The sequence below is a fragment of the Hyperolius riggenbachi genome, chromosome 9, assembly GCF_040937935.1.
Source record: "Hyperolius riggenbachi isolate aHypRig1 chromosome 9, aHypRig1.pri, whole genome shotgun sequence".
Taxonomy (NCBI): Eukaryota; Metazoa; Chordata; class Amphibia; order Anura; family Hyperoliidae; genus Hyperolius; species Hyperolius riggenbachi.
Window position 1 is genome coordinate 125548847 of NC_090654.1, and position 24398 is coordinate 125573244.

The 24398-nt window shown below is 43.3% G+C and overlaps 1 protein-coding gene across 1 annotated transcript in view; it reads left to right on the forward strand.

Moving 5' to 3' along the window:
* The window catches only part of LOC137532672 (ETS translocation variant 3-like), a 56995-nt gene that overhangs the window by 30627 nt on the left and 1970 nt on the right, over window positions 1-24398 (forward strand). The window contains exon 4 of the mRNA XM_068253469.1: window positions 20616-20731. Within this exon, the coding sequence (XP_068109570.1) occupies window positions 20616-20731 (116 nt within the window). The remainder of the gene's footprint in view (window positions 1-20615; window positions 20732-24398) is intronic.

Genomic DNA, 24398 nt, shown 5'->3' on the forward strand with positions numbered 1-24398 from the left:
GGGCAGCAATACATAGTTGATACATGGAACCTATCCAGAATAATAATGCAGAATTATAGCTAAATCAGTGTACCTGAGATGAGCAAAAAATTAGGCTGGTCGGTCCCTTGCTTTCTTCCCAGGCCACCTGGATCCTCTACTAGGTGGTCTGTTAACTCCGCCAGTCAGTGCAGGCGCAGTCCTGACGTGCATGCTCCCACTGCCGTAAACTTTCTGCACCTACGTAGTAGTACCGCGCGGTCGCAGAACTCTCCAGGCGATGGTGGGTGCACATGTGACTGGGCCACGCATGTGCACTACGCCCTGACTGGTAGAATTACTGGAAATCGCAGCAGCAGACCTCCAGCTCATCCACAGCGTTTATCACCAGGGAGTCAACCAGTATACAAAGGATCCAACGTGATGTCAGCAACTGTCACATTAGGGAAAAGATAACTGGGTCTCCATCTGAATTTTGTGCAACTAGCTTGTTTTATTCACATCATAGCACAGAAACACAACGTTTCAGCCTCACGCACGGCCTTTATCAAGTGAGGCTGAAACGTTGTGTTTCTGTGCTATGATGTGAATAAAACACAAGCTATTTGCACAAAATCCAGGTGGAGACCCAGTTATCTTTTCCCTAATGTGGTAGGATTACCGGGCCTACCGGAGGATCCAGGTTGCCTGCGAAGAAGGCAAATGACCGATCAACGTGAAGTGAGCTGGAGGAAGCCCCAGGTATGTGTCATTTGGCCACATAGGTACTGCATCAGTCAGTACAAAGCTAGCTTGCAATGTGGTAAAGGATTACAGCTCCACAGCTGATTTCTGGTTTTCAGTAATCAAGTGTGTGTGTGTGTGTGTGTGTGTGTGTGTGTGTGTGTGTGTGTACTGTGTATAATGTGTGTGTGTGTCCTGCTCTGATGGGGCACATTCACTTATGGTAAATGAGAATATGCGCAGAAAGAAAACGGTTATAATACCTTCTATGCTCATCACAACTAAGATGAAATATTTTTCGCATGTACTAGTGCCCATATTAATGGTACAGATTTTAACTGATCTGCAGTTAAATTTTAAATTGACTATTCCTTTCCCACATGTGCTTGAAAAATGGCTTTTCAGCACTTTTCAAAACACACTATGTACTTATCCCAGCTACAGGAGATTGAATGTTTTTCTAGCTGCCAAACTTCCATAAGCCTATCTTAATTGCACAAATTACAGGTGTCCTAAGGCTGGCTTCTCACTGTGCACTAGCTTTTTTTGTTGCGGTATGATGCCAGGGTCGCATCGCACCGAAACTCCAAAAACCGCCTTTGAGGATTTCTGCGTAAATACGTGGTAATTCCCGTCTGGCAGCAGGCCAAGCAGGAAGTGAGGCACTATAGCGCTCACTACTTGTGGCTGAAAAGACGAAATTGTGTGGCAGTGTAATGACAAAATACGCATGCGCAACGCGAATATCCTAAAACTCTTATGGTAGTAGTGTCCATATTTCAGTCGCTAAGTCAATGCAGCTTTGTGAAACTGATGTGTAGGAAGAGGATGCATCTGAGTACAGTAATGCCCCATACACACGCTTAACAGCAGTCTTTTATGCAGCACAATTGTTGACCAACTTTTTTTGTGAAACAAGTTGAAATGGCTAAAAAAGAGCATTTTGCTATTGTTCAAAAAGATAAGACTGAGTCAATCCAACTGTTGGATTGACTTCTTATCAGTCTTATCAGCTTTTTGAACAATAGCAACAAAAAAAATTTAGTGGTTTCAAATTTTCACAACAAAAGTTGGTCAACAATTGTGCTGCATAAAAGACTGCTATTAAAGAGAATCTGTATTGTTAAAATCGCACAAAAGTAAACCTACCAGTGCATTAGGGGACATCTCCTATTACCCTCTGTCACAATTTCGCCACTCCCCGCCGCATTAAAAGTGGTTAAAAACAGTTTTAAAAGCTTTGTTTATAAACAAACAAAATGGCCATCAAAACAGGAAGTAGGTTGATGTACAGTATGTCCACACATAGAAAATACATCCATACACAAGCAGGCTGTATACACCCTTCCTTTTTAATCTCAAGAGATCATTTGTGTGCTTCTTTCCCCCTGCAGCTATCTTCCACTGAAGTGTCAGGCTGTTTCTTCCTGCAGAGTGCAGACAGCTGTGCCTGTATGTAATTCTTCAGTATGTGAAAGCCCAGCCAGCTCAGAGGACGATTTATCCGGCTTGTAAAAGATAAGAGAAAAGAGGCCATAATCTAAATAATACACAGGTAGTGTGCAGAGAGGGGCCTGGAGGGAGGAGATGCATCACAGAACCACAACACTGAAGAACTTGGCAGCCTTCCAGACACAGCCTGACAAGTCTGACAAGAGAGAGATAAGTTGATTTATTACAGAGATGGTGATAGTAGAACGTGCTGCAGTAAGCCAGAACACATTAGAATAGCTTTTGGAACTTGTAGGATGATAAAAAACAGGATGCAATTTTTGTTACGGAGTCTCTTTAAGCATGTGTATGGGGCTTAAGAGCAATTTGTACTTTGATTTAGAAACTGATAGCTGGCAAGAACACCACTAGAAAATGTGTGCAGGTCACTCTATAAAAAGCCGATAACAACCACCTCAGCTCATAATCAGGCGTGCGTACAGTAGCTCTTAAAGTGAACCTAAAGCCTACCAAAAAAAATGAGATGAACTCACCTGGGGCTTCCCTCAGCCCCCTGCAGCCGATCGGTGCCCTCGCAGCCCCGCTCTGACGCCCCAGGACCCGCCGGCTAACACTTCCGGTTTGGCCGTCACCGACCGACAGGCATGGGAACGCGAGTGATTGTTCGCGTTCCCAGCCTGTATATCGCCCCCTATGCTGCTATTGCGACCTCCTGGCCGCAATAGCAGCATAGGGGGCGATATACAGGCTGGAAACGCGAACAATCAGTCGCGTTCCCATGCCTGTCGGCCGGTGACGGCGAAACCGGAAGTCGTCGCCGGCGGGTCCAGAAGCATCGGACCGGAGCTGCGAGGGCACCGATCGGCTGCAGGGGGCTGAGGGAAGCCCCAGGTGAGTTCATCTCATTTTTTTTGGTAGGCTTTAGGTTCACTTTAACCCGATATGTGCAAGCAATTTGACGGTAGATCGGCGGTTATTGGCTGCATTTGGACCAGGAGGGGTTAATGGCTGCAATATTCTATGCAGTGCAGTCATTAACCGTCTCCTGGTCACACCTTGCAGCCATACATTTCCTGGGCTGACTTGTCTTAAAGAGGAACTGTTGTGAAAATCATAATTTAAAACTCATACAAATAAGTACATTTCTCCCAGAGTAAAATGAGCCATAAATGACTTTTTCTCCTATGTTGCTGTCACTTACAGTAGGTAGAAGAAATCTGACATTACCGACAGGTTTTGGGCTAGTCCATCTCTTCATGGGTGATTCTCAGCATAGCCTTTATTTATAAAGACATTCGCTGAAGCACGGCGGGTAGCGGCAAATCAGTGCGGAGTGGCGGCGATCGGTATATACACGCAGCTAGCAAAGTGCTAGCTGCGTGCAACAAAAAAAAATTATGCAAATCGGCCCACCCGGGCCTGAGAAATCCTCTGCGGCGGCTTACCCCGAGCTCCGCTCGGGATTATCGCCCAGAGGGTTAACCACACCTACCCATCAGCTATGCACAATAAAACCTATATTACACACTACTCCCACCAACAAGGGTTGTTGGTGGGGGTAGTGTGTAATATATGCTTTATTGTGCATAGCTGATGGGTAGGTGTGGTTAATACCTCACCTTCTGACTCGCATACTTATTATAGTACCCACAGCCTTTGCGTTTATTCAGTTTCCTTTGTAAATTAGCAGCCGTCTCGCAGGCTTCTAACATTTTTAATATTTTTATTAAGTTATGTTTTAGCCCTCTATATAGGATATTAAGTGTGTAAACTCTGATTCAGGCTTTGTAAAATGTTAAAGAAAACCCTGAGAACCCCCCCTATGGGAAGATGAGCTTGTCCAATATCTGTCGGTAATGTCAGATTTCTACTACTTACTGTAAATGACAGCAAAATAGAAAAGTAATTTATGGCTCATTTTACTCTGGGAGAAACGTACTTCTTATTTGTATGTGTTTTTAAATTTTAAGATTTTCACGACAGTTCCCCTTTAAAAATCCAGCTTTAGTGGCGTCCATCTATACTAACGGTTGACTTCTATTCAAGGATATACGATATGTATAAATTGCATAAACGTTTGTGCAGAAGTGATACAATTTTATTTGAAATCATTAAGAATTTCACGCAACGATGCCTGAAGCAGCATACTTCACTAAAATATACTGGGAATAACTCTTAAATTAGTGTTATCTCAGAAAGAATTTAATACCGAAGAACAGTACTTGGTGGGTTATTTACTGAATCTCCCAGCAGCTGGGTTGATTACAAATGTTTGCGCCAGCCAATCCTTTTTGCTACCTTTCCTTCCTCCCCCACAGCCACCTGTGCAGAGGCCCCTTCACGGGCAACAAACAGCCTTGTACTTGGATGTTGTACAGCAGTCGTGACTCCAAAGCATAAAAACACATGCTTTTTATAAATTCTGGTACATTTACTCCCACCAACTTTGCGTGTCTTACGTCCGCAGCAGAGAGGATGTAGGAAGTGTTTTTCTTCATCTGCGTTTTCAGACTAGTTGGTGCTGGCAAGCCCAGGAATTTGCTACAGGCTTTATCAGGTATCTTATCTGCGTGCAGCCCCATGTTATGCGTTTACATGCTGCACAAAGCAGGCTTGTATGGTCCGTATACTAGGGAGTCTCTTGCAACCTCCCATAAGTTTCTTGCTTTTTGTGTGTTTACATTTTTTTTTTTAACCACTTCGCATCCAGACCTTGTTTTCCCCTTATTGACCTGAGCAGTTTTGACGCTTTAGCTGTGTCCCTATTTAATCAGCAATAACTTCATTTGTACTCGTGCCATATAAATGATCTATATATCTTTTTTTTTTTTTCAAGACAAACTAAGCTTTCATTGGGGGGTATTTGGTCCCAAGTAAAATGTTCCTCTCTATGCATGTTAATGGGAAAAAGGGGAGGAAAAAAAAAATCACTATTTCTCAATTTTTACCAATTTCTGTTAAAAAATTAAAAGTGTGATTGACATAAAAACTGTGCCACCAGTTAAAGTCGCCCCAGTATGGATATCCAGATGTGTCCCCAGTATCACCCCACCTCCCCAGTATAGCTAGATGTCTCCAATATCAGCCCCCCAGCAAAGCCAGATGAGTGCCCTGTGTTTGCCACCCCCAGAATACATTGACAGATGCACTCCCAGGAATAGTGCCCCTCTTTATAGCCAGATGTGTCCCCAGATCAGGATTACCCCCATTATGGCCAGATGTACCCACAGGATTAGCGCTGCCCCCCATTATAGCCAAATGTGCCCCCAGTATTAAGGTATGCCCCCCCAGGTCCCCAGATGTGCAAAATTTGTAACCCCCCCCCCCCTTGGTTACTCATGTCCCCCAGTAAACATGTATGCCCCCTTTGCATATTCCCCCCCCCCCCCCCCATCAGGCAGAGATAGTTTAATGATAGTTTAAATGCACAAGCAGGCAGTCTCACTCGATGACGTCATCAAGCCGGGACCCAGGTTTCCGGCAATATGCGGCTGACTGCAGAGCGGTGATCGGAGGATCAGGCTTCAGGATAGTCGCAGGAACGAGGTAGGTGAGTGTGGCTGCTTGCTTGTGCATTTTTTAAACTATTTGTGCGCCGAGGGGGACAAGTGAAGGATCGCTGCAGTTCACTACTGCAGTGATCGTTCATGGGAGAAGGGTGGACTAATTGGCCAAAAGGGAACATGTTCCCTTCCACCAATTAGTATTGCAGCTGACAGTGCCGGAGGGTGCACTCTAAAGAGCACCCGACCGTGCACAGCAGGGCTGCAGCCAGGTCAGTATATCTATGTCGCTGTGGCTTGGAGGGTGCCACAGCTGACGTAGATATACTGTAGTGGTGGGGAAAGTGGTTAATATATACCGGTAAATGTTTTTTGTAGTCATGTGTATGCCCTCACCTGCAAAGATGCTTTTAATTGTTGATAGGCTGTTTGGTTAACTGCTATCGGATAAGGTGCTTTATAAACTACTTGATCTGTTTCCTGCTGGTTTCCTTGTGCACAGACTTCCACAGCTGTACAATGGGATCATCAGACAGCTCTGTCTGGCACAGATACCCCTTTTTTGTAGAAATAGTATGATAATGCAAAGCCAAGTAACCTACCCATAGAACCCATTGATAAATCCTTAAAGAAAACCTGAATTGAAAATTAAAAGTCAAAATAAACATACACAAGTCATACATACCTCCCGTGTAGTCTACTCTTCAATCTATCTTTTCCTCTCCTGCGTCCACTGTGATCAATGGAATTTTCCGTCCTCCATTTTGAAAATGGCCATTACCCCATAACAGCTTCCTGGTCAGCACACAGTTAAACTGTAACATCGCCCACTTGAGCCATAGGGAAACATGGACACATCAGTTCTCCTCCTCAGCTGTAAATGACAGCAACTGATATATAACTGACAGCAACTGATATATTTCAGTTCTGACAAAATGTTGTCAGAACGAAGGGATCATTGTCAGATGAAAATGGTGAGCTTCTGAGAGGAACTGATGGCAAGGTAACTATGTAATGTTCATTTGAAGTTACCTCATGTGTTTGTTTATTTTAAATATTTTTACTCGGTACAGGTTCTCTTTAAAGGGACACTATGATAAACTGTAACATTTTAAATTTGTGTATTGTGCATAAAAGATGTACACTTATCCCAGAGTAAATGCACTTTGTATAATTATGTCTTCCTATGTAGCGGTTACTTACAGCAGGCATTATGGTCTATCAACTCTGAACCTCTTATGCTAAGTACACACAATGCGTTTTTTCGGTTGGTTTTTCCATCCGATGGATATTTGATTCAATTTTTCCGGTTGGTTTCCCGCTCGATTCTCATCTTTTTATCTGTTTCATTTCACTTCTATGAGAAATTGACCAGAAAAAAAGATCAAATAATATCAGGCATGACTGAAATCTAGCGAACAATCTATCTGCCTAAAAAATGTATGGTGTGTACCTAGCATAACTGACAGGTTTTGGCTAGTCTTCTATTTTTATGGAGGATTATCAGGGTTTCTGTTATGCTGAGTACACACGATATGTTTTTCCGCTCTATTTTCCACCTGATCGTTTTTTGCGTTCGATTCTCTTATTTTCCGCTTATTTTTCTTATCTTTTTCCATTCACTTCTATGAGAAATCGAGCGCAGAATCAATCGGAAGGAACATCGGACATGTCCAAAATCTATCTAATCCATCTATCGAGCGGAAAAACGTATCATATGTACCCAGCATTACATTCAAAGGCACTGAATTCAAAAATAAAGAATGAAGACACCTGCATTGAAGAATAAACACTTCTGCATGTAACTAATGGTGTGCTAACCAACACCTTTTATGGTTTGTTAGCACTGTTACAAAACAGTAGTTATGTGGCAGAGATGAGATCAAGTGAAAGGAAGACTTCAAATCCGAATCGATTAATGTGATTGAGCCAGCATGCTGGAAAAGATGTCGGTGGAAGGCACCCCCTTCATTCTTCTGCTGTCAGGTCTGAAATTCCTGCAACTGGAGCTCCAGTCACGTCAACTACGCATGCGTTGTCTTGTCGGTTCAAGCTCCTAATGCCTGTGTGTGCGCTGCTTTTAAAAGAATGCGTGCAAATGTGAAGCATGCAAAGACAGGACCATGCATGCGCAATGGAGCTCCAGAAATTTCGTAGCTGCAAGCAGGACAATGGTGGGAACTCTGAGGATGCTGAGACCTACTAAACATTTTTGCGGTTGGTGGGGGGGGGGGGGGGGGGGGTCGGGGGGATTGGGAAGGCTGGAAGAAGACCCAATTAAGTTAGTCACCAGGTTTGCTTACAGATCAGGTTGTGGGTGTTTTTTTTTTTTTTGAGAGAGATCTGTGGGATAGGTCTTCTGTACAGGGCTGTGTTATTTTGTACGAGGCTGTGGTATTCCCCAGGCTGGTTTCTGTTTCCAGAATGCAAAGCAGTCACCCGGATTTTGATGTATGTGTGCTGTCTAAGCAGCCTCTGGCTTCTCTAATCACAACTGTTTGCAGCTGATAGCATCCGTGTTTCAGTAATACAGACAAGCCACTTCCTCTCCCTCTTCCTTACAGTGCTAACTGGCTAGTCGTGGTATCTGTCTTATGCACGGCACACTGGGCGTGTGGACTTTGTCTTTACAGTACAGATATGTTTTTATGGCTCGTTACATCAGAGTTTACTGTGAGTCAGGAGGATTTGCCTCACTACTAATTCTTAAAGTGAACTCCATTATTTGAGAAGTAAGAGTTGATGTTGCTTTATATTCTGACAGGTATCGCTAACCTATAAACTGTAATAAGCCCACAGGCAGGACAAGACTGGTAGCATGTTTATTGTTGGCAAACTAGGGTAGGGAACCTATGATCAGAAAAAAAAAACTATACCTAAAAGATAAAATATTCTATAGGGCCTCTTGATAAAGAATGTCTGATATAAACATGTCTTTATATTCCACCAAATTGCCATATTTATAGCAGCAGTCAGTGCTTTAAAGGAACCCTGAAGTGAAAGGGATATGGAAGCTTCCATATTTACTTTTAAGCAATACTAGTTGCCTGGCAATCCTGCTGATCCTCTGCTTCTACTACTTTTAGCCCCTGAACAAGCATTCGGATCAGGTGTTTTTTGTCAAATCTTACAAGATTACCTGCATGCTTGTTTCTGGTGTGATTCACACTACTGCAGCCAAACAGATCAGCAGGGCTGCCAGGAAACTGGAATTGTTTAACCTTTTCCTGACTGCTGTATTGTGTATCTATGCCCCTGAAAACTTAATTTCAGCACCAGGTGCTATACTGAGCACTATACTAGCTATACTGAGCACTATACTGGCTATACTGAGCACTATACTGGCTATACTGAGCACTATACTAGCTATACTGAGCACTATACTAGCTATACTGAGCACTATACTAGCTATACTGAGCACTATACTAGCTATACTGAGCACTATACTAGCTATACTGAGCACTATACTAGCTATACTGAGCACTATACTAGCTATACTGAGCACTATACTAGCTATACTGAGCACTATACTAGCTATACTGAGCACTATACTAGCTATACTGAGCACTATACTAGCTATACTGAGCACTATACTAGCTATACTGAGCACTATACTAGCTATACTGAGCACTATACTAGCTATACTGAGCACTATACTAGCTATACTGTGCACTATACTAACTATACTGGCTATACTGAGCACCATACTGGCTATACTGAGCACCATACTGGCTATACTGAGCACCATACTGGCTATACTGAGCACCATACTGGCTATACTGAGCACCATACTGGCTATACTGAGCACCATACTGGCTATACTGAGCACCATACTGGCTATACTGAGCACCATACTGGCTATACTGAGCACTATACTGGGCACTATACTGGCTATACTGGGCACTATACTAGGCACTATACTGGCTATACGGGGCACTATACTGGCTATACGGGGCACTATACTGGCTATACGGGGCACTATACTGGCTATACGGAGCACTATACTGGCTATACTGAGCACTATACTGGCTATACTGAGCACTATACTAGCTATACTGAGCACTATAATACTAGCTATACTGAGCACTATAATACTAGCTATACTGAGCACTATAATACTAGCTATACTGAGCACTATAATACTAGCTATACTGAGCACTATAATACTAGCTATACTGAGCACTATAATACTAGCTATACTGAGCACTAAAATACTAGCTATACTGAGCACTATAATACTAGCTGTACTGAGCACTATAATACTAGCTATACTGAGCACTATGCTAGCTATACTGAGCACTATACTGGCTATACTGAGCACCATACTGGCTATACTGAGCACCATACTGGCTATACTGAGCACCATACTGGCTATACTGGGCACCATACTGGCTATACTGGGCACCATACTGGCTATACTGAGCACCATACTGGCTATACGGGGCACCATACTGGCTATACGGGGCACCATACTGGCTATACGGGGCACCATACTGGCTATACGGGGCACTATACTGGCTATACGGGGCACTATACTGGCTATACGGGGCACTATACTGGCTATACGGGGCACTATACTGGCTATACGGGGCACTATACTGGCTATACGGGGCACTATACTGGCTATACGGGGCACTATACTGGCTATACGGGGCACTATAATACTAGCTATACTGAGCACTATAATACTAGCTATACTGAGCACTATAATACTAGCTATACTGAGCACTATAATACTAGCTATACTGAGCACTATAATACTAGCTATACTGAGCACTATAATACTAGCTATACTGAGCACTATAATACTAGCTATACTGAGCACTATAATACTAGCTATACTGAGCACTATAATACTAGCTATACTGAGCACTATAATACTAGCTATACTGAGCACTATAATACTAGCTATACTGAGCACTATAATACTAGCTATACTGAGCACTATAATACTAGCTATACTGAGCACTATAATACTAGCTATACTGAGCACTATAATACTAGCTATACTGAGCACTATAATACTAGCTATACTGAGCACTATAATACTAGCTATACTGAGCACTATACTGGCTATACTGAGCACTATACTGGCTATACTGAGCACCATACTGGCTATACTGAGCACCATACTGGCTATACTGAGCACCATACTGGCTATACTGAGCACCATACTGGCTATACTGAGCACCATACTGGCTATACTGGGCACCATACTGGCTATACTGGGCACCATACTGGCTATACGGGGCACCATACTGGCTATACGGGGCACCATACTGGCTATACGGGGCACCATACTGGCTATACGGGGCACCATACTGGCTATACGGGGCACCATACTGGCTATACGGGGCACCATACTGGCTATACGGGGCACCATACTGGCTATACGGGGCACCATACTGGCTATACGGGGCACCATACTGGCTATACGGGGCACCATACTGGCTATACGGGGCACCATACTGGCTATACGGGGCACCATACTGGCTATACGGGGCACCATACTGGCTATACGGGGCACCATACTGGCTATACGGGGCACCATACTGGCTATACGGGGCACCATACTGGCTATACGGGGCACCATACTGGCTATACGGGGCACCATACTGGCTATACGGGGCACCATACTGGCTATACGGGGCACCATACTGGCTATACGGGGCACCATACTGGCTATACGGGGCACTATACTGGCTATACTGAGCACTATACTGGCTATACTGAGCACTATAATACTAGCGATACTGGGACACACTAGGGAAATAAGGCGGCCAGCATTTCCTACCCCCGGCTTATATGGGGGTCAATCATTTTTCCCTGTTTTTTTTCAGGTGAAAGTTGGGGTGTCGGCTTACATGCGGGTCGGCTTGCTTGCGAGTATATACGGTATATATAAAACTTTAATTTCATCCTTCATTTCCAGATAAAATATCCCCATAAATGTTAGAAGGGACACAATTTTTAAAGTTAATAATACCCAGACAAATGTGCTAATATGTGTGGGTATTATCTACAGCAGCAAATTTTATTTTAAAACTGTAATGGCCGAAAACTGAGAATTTTTTTTTTCTTTTTCCCTTTTTAAAATGAATATAAAATAATTCTTAACAAAAAGTACCACCCAAAGAGAGCCTAATTTGTGGCAAAAAAAAGTAGATCATTTCAGTGTGAAAAGTAAGTTATTGGTGAATGAATGGGAGGAGTTGGGTTTGAAAATTGCTCTGTTTTTTAGTTGTTTTTTTTTGTTGTTGTTGTGTTTTTTTTTATGGAAATTAACCACTTCAGGATCACAGGTTTTTTTCCTTAAAAACCAAAACAACTTTCACATTTCAGTGTTCCTCCATTCATTTAGCGATAACTTTGTTACTTATCACACTGAAATGATCTATATATTGTTTTTTTCACCACAAATTAGGCTTTCTTTGGGTGGTAGTTTTTGCTATGAATTTTATTTTATATGCATTGTAAAGGGAATAATAAGGAAAAAAGAAAAAAATGATTATTTCTCAGTTTTCAGCCATTATAGTTTTAAAATAAAACGTGCTTTGATACATAAAACCCACACGTTTTATTTGCCCATTTGTCCCGATTATTACAACGTTTAAATTGTGTCCCTAGTACAATGTATGGTGATATTTTATCTGTACATAAAGGAGCATTTTTCCATTTAGGGATTTTTAACCACTTAAGGACCGCCCCCAGCGAATGGGCGGCGGCAAAGTCCGGGCCTAAACGACAGCAATACGCCCATCGGCGGGGGCGGCTGCGGGCGTGGTTATGCAGCGATCACGTCATTCGTGACGCGATCAGCTGCCGGCGACTGGCTCCGCCCCCCCCTCGCGCTGTAACCCGCCGGCCGTTCGGAAGCGCCGGCGGGTTACTAGCACCCGGATCGCCGCATGTAAACCGTATAATAGGCTTTGTAATGTATGTATTATACTGGCTGCCTCCTGCCCTGGTGGTCCCAGTGTCCGAGGGACCACTAGGGCAGGCTGCAGCCACCCTAGTCTGCACCAAGCACACTGATCCTGCCCCCCCCCCCTTCCCTCTGATCGCCCATAGCACCCCTCAGACCCCCCCTGCCCACCCCCCAGACCCCTGTTTGCACCCAATCACCCCCCTAATCACCCATCAATCACTCCCTGTCACTATCTATAAACGCTATTTTATTTTTTTAACCCTGCCCCCTGCTCCCTCCTGATCACCCCCCCACCCCTCAGATTCTCCCCAGACCCCCCCCTCCCCGTGTACTGAATGCATCTATCCCCACTGATCACCTGCCAATCACCCATCAATCACCCCCTGTCACTGCCACCCATCATTCAGCCCCTAACCTGCCCCTTGCGGGCAATCTGATCACCCACACCAATAGATCGCCTGCAGATCCGACATCAGATTACCTCCCAAGTGCAGTGTTTACATCTGTTATCTACTCTAAGCACCCACTAATTACCCATCAATCACCCCCTATCACCACCTGTCACTGTTACCCATCAGATTAGACCCCAATCTGCCCCTTGCAGGCACCCAATCACCCGCCTACACGCTCAAATTGCCCTCAGACCCCCCCTTATCAATTCGCCAGTGCAATATTTACATCTGTTCTTCCCTGTAATAACCCACTGATCACCTGTCAATCAATCACCCCCTGTCACTGCCACCCATCAATCAGCCCCTAACCTGCCCCTTGCGGGCAATCTGATCACCCACCCACACCATCAGATTGCCCCAGACCTACCCTCAGATCATCTCCAAAGTGCATTGTTTACATCTGTTCTGCCATCTAATCACCCACTGATCACCCATCAATCAGCCCCTGTCACCGATACCCATCAGATTAGACCCCTATCTGCCCCTAGGGCACCCAAACACCCGCCCACACTTTCAGACCCCAGCCCTGATCACCTCGCCAGTGCATTGCTTGCATCTATTTCCCCCCTCTAATCGCACCTTGAGACACCCATCAATCACCACCTGTCACCCCCTAGCACACCTACTCATCAGATCAGGCCCTAATTTGCCCCGTGTGGGCTCTTGATCACTCGGCCAAACCCTCAGACCCCCTTCCGATCACCTTCCCAGTGCGTTGATTGCATCTATTTTCCCCTCTAACCACCCCCTGAGACACCCATCAATCACCTCCTGTCACCCCCCTAGCACTCCTATCCATCAGATCAGGCCCAATACAACCTGTCCTCTAAGAGGCCACCCTGCTTATGACCGGTTCCACAAAATTTGCCCCCTCATAGACCACCTGTCATCAAAATTTGCAGATGCTTACTTGAACAGTCATTTTGATAAATTTGGTTTCCCGACTACTCACGGTTTTGGGCCTGTAAAATGCCAGGGCAGTATAGGAACCCCACAAGTGACCCCATTTTAGAAAGAAGACACCCTAAGGTATTCTGTTAGGTGTATAGTGAGTTCATAGAAGATTTTATTTTTTGTCACAAGTTAGTGAAAAATGACACTTTGTGAAAAAAACAATAAAAATCAATTTCCGCTAACTTGTGACAAGAAAAAAAAATCTTCTATGAACTCACCATACTCCTAACTGAATACCTTGTATTTTTACACATACCCATGCTGAGTGGGAGAAATATCTCCGTAAATGACTTTTGTGTGTAAAAAAAAAAAGTCATTTACGGAGATATTTCTCCCACTCAGCATGGGTATGTGTAAAAATACACCCCAAAACACATTATACTACTTCTCCTCAGTACGGCAATACCACATGTGTGGCACTTTTTTGCAGCCTAACTGCGCTAAGGCGCCCAAAGTCCAATGAGCATCTTTAGGCTTTACAGGGGTGCTTACAATTAGGCACCCCCAAAATGCCAGGACAGTGAACACACCCCACAAATGACTCCATTTTGGAAAGTAGACACTCCAAGGTATTCAGAGAGGAGCATAGTGAGTCCGTGGCAGATTTCATTTTTTTTTTTTTTTTTGGTCGCAAGTTAGAAGAAATGGAAACTTGAATACTGAATATTTTGGGATGTCTTCTTTCCAAAATGGGGTCATTTGGGGGGTATTTATACTATCCTGGAATTTTCGCACCTCATGAAATATGACAGGGGGTCAGAAAAGTCAGAGATGCTTGAAAATGGGAAAATTCACTTTTGGCCCCATAGTTTGTAAACGCTTTAACTTTTACTCAATCCAATAAATATACACTGAATGGTTTTGTTTTTTTTATCAGACATGTAGCAGAATAACTTTTGCGCTCAAATGTATAGGAAATTTTACTTTATTTGAAAAATGTCAGCACAGAAAGTTAGTCATTTTTTGACAAAATTCATGTCTTTTTTGATGAATATAATAAAAAGTAAAACTCGTAGCAGCAATCAAATAGCACCAAAAGAGAGCTGTATTAGTGACAAGAAAAGGGGGTAAAATTCATTTAGGTGGTAGGTTGTATGACCGAGCAATAAACCGTGAAAGCTGCAGTGGTCTGAATGGAAAAAAAGGCTCTGGTCCTTAAGGGGCGAAAAGACTGTGGTCCTCAAGTGGTTAATACTATTTCACTTATTACAAGCTTTTTTTTGCAAAATTAAGTGATATACTCTCATGACATCCATATTAGAAAAGTCCCTAAGGTAGCCATTTATGTAAAAAAAAAAAGGTAATTTTTTTAGTGTTTTATTTCTGTAACTGTGGAGCAGGGTTGGAAGGGGTTAAAGGTAATAAAAGAAAAAAATAAACTTTCTATATAAAACTGTATACTGGTGTAAATAGGTGTATTTTACTTTTTGACCACAAGATGGTGCTACTGAGACCGTGTTTCTATTAATAGAACACACAGAAGAACATGGAAGTGTTGGGTCTGAGAGCTTGCATGACGTTTTCAAGCTCTCCGAAGACACAGGAACGGTGATGGGGATTGAGAATAAAAAGATTCTCACATCCTGATCACAGATGGAGGGGGCTGCGACGGTGGATTGACTGAAAACAGTACGGGGATGGTGAACGCGACAGTAACATAGCAGTACGCATATCTACCCCCCTGATCTGCATGTGAAGTTTAAAGGGGCGTAGCTATGCATACCAAGGATCGTAAAGTGGTTAAATATGGCAACCACCATATTCTTCTCCCTTCAGGTTCCCTTTAACCTCCTGCTAGAATTGCCCTAAAGTGCCAATCTGATGCTCCATTCACTTGAAAAGAGCCTCAGATAACATGAGGTGAATGGATTGATGCCAACGCAGTTTGCTGCTGTGAAAGTGCAGAGCGGCACTTTGTGATCAGTGCAGTAGCTATCAGGATTGATTGCTCCTTTATAAGCAAGGCAAAAGCACATATCAATGCTGGTCATTTGAAAATGGCCTTTTAACACCCAGTGATCAACTGATCTTTATTCTTAAGTTAGCAAACTGCAGAAAAGTGCTATATTTGTGCAGAAATAACACCACTTTTGTGGTGATTTACAGGCTGCCAGTTTTATAACTTCTCACCAATACAGTTTCTGTTCTACCTTGGTGTTCAGTCAATTTTAGATAAATGGTTGTGAAATATTTAACATCCCATTCTTACTTTTTAGCTCTTTTACATATATTTATTTACAAGCATTTGCAGTTAACAGTATAGTGGCAGTTTGCCTTTCTAAAGTTGTGTTCAGTTGTCGCAATCCTAGTAATTAGTCCATGTGGTCGGGTTATCTGATCTTCCAGCAGCCATAAAGGTTTTTCCGCTTGCATGGTGTGGAGTCCTACTTGCTGGCATTACAAGGCAGAAATTACATTTACAGGCAGAACTTTGTTAAACCACAGCCCCACCAATGTGTACAGGTGGGTAATAATGTTCTCATGAATGCAACAGATGTATTGGCTTTGATGTTTTTGTATTGCACAACACCTTTTGGATGTGTAAATAGAATTTTTTTTTTTTTACAGCAGTGCAGGATATTTTCCATGTTCATGCTTAGTTTTTAACAATTTTGCAAGAAATGTTTTTGGAAAAATGAACACTGAAAAATCAACTAGTGTAAATGTTTCTATTTGCAGTAAGTGTTTTTGTTTACGTTACTTTTCAACCAGCAAGTAATTTTTTGACGGAAAATGACATGGGTGTCTTCCAAAGATAAGACTCTGTACAAGAGTCATTGTGTGCAAAATTTGAGCAAAAAGTGTCCAGTCCAAAATTATTCATACTCTTCACAAACTGTCAGTCTGTGGGAAAATCCAAACTCTACCATTCCAAACTCTACTACTATTCCAAATAGTCCAAGCTGTTCTAAAGCATCCTAATTACCCTGCTTAATTGGGAACTGTTTTAATCAACTCAACAGGTGAAAAACTGCAGCTTTCTGCAATTGGTTTGTGGACAGTCTTGGTTAAGACAAAGAAGCTTAGTGAGGACCTGTGGCTGTGCAATGTGGCTGCTCACAAGTCAGGAAAGGGCTACAAGGCAAATTCTAAATGTTTTCAAGCTCCCGTGGCTACAGTGCAAAGTATTTAAAAAAAATACAAGATGTTCCACACTGTGGAAAATTTCAGAGGACTTTGTCGGAAGCCAAAAGTGACACCTGTGCTGGCCAGGAGGATAGTGAAGGGTGAAAAAGAATCCAAGGATCACCACCAAGGCCGTCCTGGTGAAATCTTGGCTCTGCTGGGTTCCACGGATGCAGGCCATGGAAGGCACCACTGCACCAGATAAGGCACACAAAATCTTGCTTGGCCTTTACAAAGGCTCATCTGGATAAATACGTCTTCTGTGCTATCGTCAGATGAAACAAAAATTGAATTGTTTAGCCACGATGTGTCCTTTATTTAGCGTAAAAAAGAAGCCTTCAACCCAAAGAACACCATCCCCACTGTCAAACAGGGTTTTGGGAACCTAATGCTTTGGGGTGTGTTTTTTTTTTTTTTTTTTTTCAGCCAATGGTCCAATGGACCAGGGAACCTAATCGCAGTAAACTGCACCATGAAAAAGGAGCAATACATGAGGAGTAAAAAGGAGAAAACAGAGAGCCCAATATAGTGTAGTATGTATTGGAACAGGAAGGAGTTAATGAATCGTAAGTATTATACTTACAAACCGGGGTTACCCCTGAGGCAACCACTGTAAAGGCAGGTGGGGAGATTAGGCCTGTCCCTACTCAGGATTAAGATGCCGCTCTCTGTGGATAGGAGGGTGTACCACCCTTCCACCATGGGTGGATAACTTGATTTGTAAAGATGTACAGAGGCGCAACAAGAATAAAATATGCTAAAATCGTTTAAACCGTTCAGAAGGCGGCGGTGGACCAGCAACTCCAAACAGACACAATGCTGTCGATTGAGGTAGTAACAATTTATTCACATACTCCTAGAAACTGGCAACGCATTTCACGGGCATAGTCCCGCTTCATCAGGCAATAAACAGGAGTATTACACAGCTAGGGGTCCAGAGGTGCCAAGCTGTGATTGGACCCCTAGCTGTGTGATACTCCTGTTTATTGCCTGATAAAGCGGGATTATGCCCGTGAAATGCATTGGCAGTTTATAGGAGTATGTGAATAAATTGGAGTACTGGAGAAAAAAAAAGGGAGCCCAAATGGTGCAGTATGTCACGAAAGGATGAAAAAATAGGGGAGAGGGGGGTTCGACAAAGGAATACTCACAAAGGTGGGTTGCACAAGGGGCAACCGACCGCTTTAAGCAGGTGGAATATCTTGACCTGACTCCACTCAGGTATACCAGCTATCCTGGAGGTGGTCGCTCTCTTGGAAAAATCACTCTAGACCCATGGGGTGGTGAGGTTCCATCTTAGGTTAGGTGTGTGCCCACTTCCTCAGGCCAAATAAAGTGCCGCTCTATCAAGCCGCATTTGAGGTGCCCCAAACGCGGCTTGATAGAGCGGCACTTTATTTGGCCTGAGGAAGTGGGCTGGGTCCGCGTTGCCTGTGCTTGTGTATTACTATTAAATTCCTTTTTCTAAAGTGATTTGTCGTCAATGAGGTAAGCCACCTCCTTTCAAATTTTATTATTTTTAAAGTGTTTTATACATTTACTGGGTGCCTCTTCACCTCCTGTTGATGGGAATAAATTGTTACTACCTCAACTGACAGCATCGTGTGTTTGGACTTGCAGGTCCACTGCCGCCTCCTGAATGTTTTAAACAATTTTAGCATATTTTATTCTTGTGGCGCCTCTGTACATCTTTACAAATACAGGAGGATTCTCAACGACATCAGGCAGTCTAAAGAGAAACTTGTACTTGGGCACCAGTGGACATTTCCGCATGACAGTGACCCAAAACGCACAACAAAAGTGGTGAAGAAATGGGTAGCAGACAACACTAACGTTTTGGAGTTTCCTGGCTAGAGTCCTGACTTGAATCCAATTGACTCTTTGAAGGGAGCTAAATATTACTGTGATGACAAGATCTCCAACCTGAAACATTTGGAGCTCAGTGCTAAAGATGAATGGGCAAAAATACCTGTGGAGACATGCAAAAAGCTGGTCTGCAATTAGAGGAAGCATTTGATTGCTGTAATGGCCAATAAAGGCTTTTCTATTGATTATTGAGACGGGTATGAATAAGTTTGGACTGGACACTTTTTTTTGCTCAAATGTAAATAAAAGCTAAGAAATGTTTGTTTTTTCCACAATGCCTCTTGTACATAGTCTTATCTTTTGGGAGACACCAATGTCATTTCACATCAAAAAATTACTTTCTGGTTGAGTAAAAGTAACTTTAAGACAAAATTTGCCAGGGGTATGAATAATTATGGGCAGCACTGTAACTAAACTGGGTCAAATGTGAACATTGCATTTTGGGGATTATTGTGAATGTTGCTGGGATGTGGGAAATTATGAACATTGCTAGTAAAAAGGCCCGCCCGTTAAACCGGCGCTAGGTCACAGCTGCTACCCCCTGCAATGCGCGCACATACACATCCTGCTTGCTCGTTCCCCACCACTGTCTGAAGTATATGCACACAGGGAGCTGCTTGATTGACAGTTGGAAAAAGCTGTTGTTTCCCACAATGCAATGAGAACCTCCTGTGAACCACACACAGCAAACTGTCAGATCCAGCCATGTGACCTAACTGCCCTGGATGCTCACATGCTCAATACAAAAAGCAGGGACACACAACCATTCAGTTGATGACGCAGGGACACTTGCATTTCATTGTATAGGATGCCTATCACTAGTCTAGTGGTTTCAGATTACTCCAGTGTCCTTCCATAACCTTCAATCCATTACAATTCATTTGTCATTGAATACCTTTTAAGACAAATAGTTTGATCAGTCTTTAAGTGACTTTAAGTGCCCCCTAGAAGTACTTACCTCAGGAGGGAGAAGCCTCTGGATCCTGATGATGCTTCCCCCGATGTCAGCAGAGACAATCCAGCGGTGGTGCACCCGAAAGTTAGATTGCTGATGCTATGTGCAGTAGTAGCTTTCTATTTAGGCCTCTGGCGGAAATAGCAGAGCCCGATTGGGTCTGCTCTACTGTGCAGGTGGATCGCGGAGATAGTGGACCCAATTGGACTCTCTTTCCACCAGAGCCCAAGCAGAAAGCCGATAGTGCGTTTGCACAAACAGGCTAGTGTCATTGTTAACTGTTCTGGGGTGCCAGCGCTCGATCGGGCTGGCTGAGGATGGGAGAAGCCTCATTGGGATCCAGAGGCTTCCACCCTCCTGAGGTATCAGGGTTTTTATGTTTTGTTTTTTTTTATTTAAAGTCACAGATTCTCGTGCCCACTAGTGATCTGTTTCATTTTTTTTCCCTTCTCCAAATTTACTATTTCTATGTACAGTAATATAAGGGACTGCCTAAAATTTCATTTCCATATACTCTGTATACCCTTCTACTACATAATTTGGTAAGATTGGGCAAAAAAGATCGGATCATTAGTGGCCACCATAACATAGCAAGTGGGCTGTAGGGATGTTCAGTACACTGCATAATGTTATCAGTCACATTGTAATCATTTTGCCATATTTTTTCTTTATTTCAGATACTATTACAACAAAAGGATCCTACATAAAACAAAGGGGAAGAGGTTTACCTACAAATTCAACTTCAATAAGCTGGTCATGCCCAATTACCCTTTCATAAACCTCACACCCAATGGTAAGCTGACGTAAGCACACAGTCACCAGTGGAATTATAATATTATGTGTCTATGGCAGACTATTAGTATGTCTTGGGGTAATGGTTTGTAGGTAGTCGAAGTCACAGCCTAATCTTCACTGCACTTTTGATTGACAGAGCTCAGGCCCAAAGGCACTGCTTTTTATTTCTGCTAGTTAGAAGCTCCCACAGTCTAGCAGTAGGGTCATGATGGAAAATGAACAAGAACTTGTCTAAAGAGTATGTAGAGAATACTAATGGATATGTGGAGCTGTACACTGCTTTGATGTAAAGGAAAGGTGCACTGGGGGAGCTGGAGGAGTTGTCTGGCTTCATGGGAGGAGTCACAGGGTTGGAGTGAGCTGCTTAATCACTTAGGGAGGGATTGCACAAATCCCTGCAAGTCTTTTTCAGCACAATGTGTTTTTAATGTGCATATATAATTTTTTTTTACAGTAGACAGTGATTTAAGTGGTAAATCTCATGTGTTGTGCGTGAAGGTAGATGCCTTCTAAAAGCGCAGCGACCCTGTAGAAAATCATTACATGTGTTTTCACATTTCAGCAAAACACGGCTGAACTGCACAAATGTATCTCCCTATATCACAATATTTCACCCATCACGATAGTCAGTCAATACTGACACTTTGGTGCCCAATGTCTACCAATCCTAGCCATTCCTTTCCTCCTGTTTGGTTTGCCATTCCCTTCTAGTTGCTAGTTTAAGATCTGCAGAGATTTGATAGTGCATTTAAGATTTGGTACAGAAACAAGTTGTGCAAAGAAGCTTTTGCTGCTTTAAAGAGAATCTGTATTGTTAAAATCGCACAAAAGTAAACATACCAGTGCGTTAGGGGACATCTCCTATTCCCCTCTGTCACAATTTCGCCGCTCCCCGCCGCATTAAAAGTGGTTAAAAACAGTTTTAAAAAGTTTGTTTATAAACAAACAAAATGGCCACCAAAACAGGAAGTAGGTTGATGTACAGTATGTCCACACATAGAAAATACATCCATACACAAGCAGGCTGTATACAGCCTTCCTTTTGAATCTCAAGAGATCATTTGTGTGTTTCTTTCCCCCCTGAGGGGGGAGTGCATAGCAGAACCACAACACTGAAGAACTTGGCAGCCTTCCAGACACAGGCTGACAAGTCTGACAAGGGAAAGATACATTGATTTATTACAAAGACTGTGATAGTACAAAGTGCTGCAGTAAGCCAGAACACATTAGAATAGCTTTTGGAACTTGTAGGATGATAAAAAACAGGATGCAATTTTTGTTACGGAGTCTCTTTAATAAAGATTTACTTTTTTTTGTTTGTTTTAACTTAAGACTATAGTAAATGACTGAATGTAGTGTGCATCCTGTCACATCAGTGTTATTGAGCAACACACTTCTCTTTTTGTAGAAGTGTGAAATCTAGAGGAAATTCCCTTCTGAAATTCTGAGTATGTGAACTATGTTCATGTGAAAATTGGGATTTGTACTTTTTCCTAGTTAAAAGTTCCTGCCTGTTGGTGGATTGTGATGAAGAAATTTCGGGGAACATGTTCACGTAACTCATAGTCCAGTTCAGGCAATGGCAGTGATGGTGTCAATACTGCTGAGTATCACTGTTCTGTCTGCATGTAACACTTTGCTTGAAGCTTGTACAAATGTTTCATTGCTGTCTACCTCCAAATTAATATTTAAAGCTCCCCCCATTTTTTTTTTTTTTTTTTTATTTTTTTTTAGCAGTGTTTGTTGCCCGTTTCCAAACTGGCACTATGAGGAAGACAGCTGCAGACTTCTTGTCTGTGATAAATTGAAATCCTTTGCAGACCATAAATAAGAAAAGGGATAGTAAGCAAGTCACTAATTCTATTGATATGGGCATCGAACAAATATTTAGGCCTCGTTCACATCATCACACGCAGATGGCCATGCGATCGGAAACCAACGCGTACGATAGCACGCCATCTGCGTCCCATTCACTATAGTGAATGGGTCAGCTGCAGGTTTTGCCAAAAAAATGCACGTGCAACATGCTTTTTAGCGCATCGCACTGGTATGCAGTGTGAACATCAGACAGTGCAGTCTATGCACTTTTGATGTGCGTGTTTGCCTCTTAAATGCGTTGCCGAAATACGGGACGGCATTGCATGTAATGTGAACGAGGCCTAAGAGCAAATTTGAAGCAAGCTTGTTTTTAAAGGGAAACTTAACTGAGAGGGATATGGATGTTTCCTTTTAAACAATACCACTTGCCTGACTCTACTGCTGATCAATTTGCTGCAGTAGTATCTGGATCTCACACCTGAAACAAGCATGCAGCTAATCCAGTCTGATTTCAGTCAGAGCACCTGATCTGCATGCTTGTTGAGGCTGTGACTAAAAGTATTAGACACACAGCAGTGTTCTCCCCAGAATTTCTAACCAGCCGGGTGGCATGAAAAAGTAGCCGGGTGGGGAAGTAAGGTCACGTTGGGTGGAGTTGGAGGGTGATGCTGGGTGCCACTACTAGGTAGGGAGGGGCAGGGTGGATCGTGTTGGGTGCTACTTGGTAGGAAGGAGTGTAGGTGGATCATGCTGGGTGCTTTTGAATGAGGAAGTGGGTAAGGAGGAAACACACTGGGAACTACTGATGAGGAGTTACACTGGATGATTTCGCATGCACACAAGCATGATGTACACATGCTTGTTGCTTGTCTATGTGCTAAACAGCATGTACTACAGAAGGGGGAAACAAGGACTGGGAAAGAAAAAACAAGGAGGAATGTGTGAGAGACAAAGGGAAATGTGTGAGAGGGAGAGACAGACTAAAGGTAGAAGAAAACATATGTATATCAGTGTGGAAAAGGAAGGGGGGGCAATAAAAAAAACAATGTATGGGTCAGAGAGGAGAGGATTGCAAGCAGTACCATCTAAATATGAATGTAATACAAGAATGCAGCACTCTCACAGCTCCTGTAACTTGCACAGCACACTGCAGGAGGTCTGCAGACAGGTTTACATCAATGTAACATCACAGAGCAGAGCAGTTGGGGGAAGGACAGCAATATAGTAGTTGTAAAAATGTCTGTCTCCTCTCCTCCCAGCAACAAAGTGCATCTGAAAGGGGGGCATGCCATAGAGGTGACGCTACACCAGGCACAGCAAGCAGAGGCAGCTAATAGCTATCAGTCACCACCTTACCAGGGATTAACAGATAACCATCTGCCCTGCAATGCTGTCTCCCCGGCATGAGCGAGCGCTGCTCCACACTTCCCTGTGCTATGACTTCTGACCTGCGAGGCTGGAGGTGAGGCTGGAACACATGCTGGGAAGTTTGCTGCGATGTGAAGACTGGCTGGAGGAAGGAAGAGAGCCCGTCCTCTGCATAATAGTCATGCAGATCGGGATGGGATTCACTAGCTCCAGCTCCTTTGAAGTTCCCGCGGTGCCTGTACTTCAGTTACCAGGCTCTCCCCGCCCCTCTACATCACGGATATGCAGGAGCTGAGGGGAGGGCGGAGATAGTGTAAGTGACAGCAGCTGGCTCCAATAACACAGCCGCTGTTCACTGCATTGAATGTGGAGGAAGAAAATCTGATGCACGCTGTAACCAAAGGCGGGCGGGAAGCTGAGACCAGCCGGGGCGCTCCGCCCGGGTAATAGGCTCTGGGGAGAACACTGACACAGGATCA